We start from the raw sequence: 1,863 nt of genomic DNA on the forward strand, positions 1-1,863 counted from the left end.
CAATCTCTGAAAATTAAATTCAGGAATCTTTACCTGCTTTCCTTTCAAAAGGCTTGTAAGGTGGGTGAGATGGGTTACTCCAATGGGGACTCGTGGAGTTGGTCTTTCAAGTGGAATTATGCCTTTAACGTTGATAGTTTCCTTGAAATTCTGGATCTTTGGTTTGTGTTGGGCAGGGTCTCTATTAAGTCTTCAAATCCTGACGCGTTCTTGTGGAAAGGGGCAAGCGATGGGAATATTTCAACCAAAGAGATGTATTCCTTGATTCACAGAGCATCATTTAACGAGGACAACATTCCGGTTGCTTTCCGTTACATCTGGTCGAGGTTTATCCCAAGCAAGGTGTCTTCTTTCACATGGAGGGCTCTTCAGATACAATCCCTACAAGATCCAACTTGTTGAAGAGAAGAGTTGCTCTTCAGAATGATGATTACAGATGCTATGTTTCTTCTCATTGTTGGTTCTGCGATCCCACTAGATGCTTCCCTTCTAGGATTTCCTAGATGTATTTTGTTGGTGTTTATGGACACCCGTCCTTGTACTTCCTTTGAAAAAAAAAAAAAAACTTTCGCGGTCTATCGTTGTATCTACATCATATTTTCCTACATGATTTCACTTACATGCATATTTTCTTACATGACCCCCCCCCCCCCCCCCCCCGAATAAAATTAGCATTTTCGCATTCGAGAACCCCACGACGACCTCTCCCTACAATCGCGTCGCTGCAGTTCGTCCAATTGAGACTGCCAGCTGCTTCTCCACTCCATTCCCTAAACAAATCATAAAACAAACAAAAATTTAGTACCTGAAATCAATATGGTTTGCGAATAAGGATAATTACTTTGATCTAATACTGATTTTGTACATGAATTAAAATATGTATGTAAATATATAAATTTTAAATTATTTTAATTATTTGAAGACAATTTATTTTTTTAATTCATGCTCAAAACTAGAATTAGATAAAAGTTGGTATATTTAGATGAAGTTGAGTATTGCAAGTGAGGTGTACCTGATGTTTCCTCCAAGAATTCGGAAAAGCGGCGCCGACGGCCAAGTCTCTGTCGTAGAGAGCTTTGGTTTGCGGATTGGATAAGGTTTCGTAGGCCTCATGTACCATGATAAACCTCCTCGTATACTCGTCCGCTCGGTCCGGTGGAGAAACGTCGGGATGGTACTTTCTAGCCATATGTTTGTACGCTTTTTTTATGTCGGAAAAGCTGCTCACGTTCTCTGCAATTCCCAGCAGTTCATACAGTGTTTCCTTGGTTTGGGCCGGAGCGTACAAGGCAGAGATTTGGGCCGCGGAGTGGGCCCTCGGGGCTCCTGATGGGTTTCGGGTTGGGATTCTTGATTTGCTGAGCTGGGACACGTAGGAGATATTTTGGGGGAAATGTGTTTTGGGAAATTGATTGGCATTTGAGTGAATTTGGAGCGTTGGATTGCTGATGATGATTTTTGAACCCATTTTTTTATTTTTTTGGTTTGTGATTTGGTGGATTTTGGGGAAGTGTATTTATAGGAAGAAATTAAGAGAGTGTGCGGGCCGGGCCCTCATTAATGATGTTTTAAACTTTCTAACTCTCTATTTACCGGCCTATTTACATATTTCCATGACTATTTATGTCTAATTAATTTAAGTATATCTCATCTTCTTGTAATCTTGTTTGATAGTACACGTCATTTATGATTTTAGTGACCATTTTTTTGGTGAATATATAGCTATACTTTGTGCAAGGTAAGTGTGTTTAAAAGTAATTAATCTTTTAGAATCGATTGAGTTGACATCTCAAAATGTATTTATTTTTTAAATTTTGTGACTAAATGGGTTGCATATATCTGTACTATATTAAAAAGGCAATT

General features: G+C 39.0%; 1 protein-coding gene across 1 annotated transcript; it reads right to left on the reverse strand.

Annotated features, from left to right (window-relative positions):
- Positions 1 to 578: 578 nt before the first annotated feature.
- Positions 579 to 1,590, reverse strand: LOC131023309 (chaperone protein dnaJ 20, chloroplastic-like). Its single transcript, XM_057952858.1, has 2 exons — positions 1,013 to 1,590; positions 579 to 770 (listed from the first exon to the last, which is right to left on the reverse strand). The coding sequence occupies exons 1-2, from the start codon at positions 1,466 to 1,468 to the stop codon at positions 669 to 671; spliced, it is 558 nt and encodes a 185-aa protein (XP_057808841.1). The 5' UTR covers positions 1,469 to 1,590; the 3' UTR covers positions 579 to 668.
- Between the last annotated feature and the right edge of the window lie 273 nt (positions 1,591 to 1,863).

Source organism: Salvia miltiorrhiza, chromosome 1 (genome assembly GCF_028751815.1).
Source record: "Salvia miltiorrhiza cultivar Shanhuang (shh) chromosome 1, IMPLAD_Smil_shh, whole genome shotgun sequence".
Taxonomy (NCBI): domain Eukaryota; kingdom Viridiplantae; phylum Streptophyta; class Magnoliopsida; order Lamiales; family Lamiaceae; genus Salvia; species Salvia miltiorrhiza.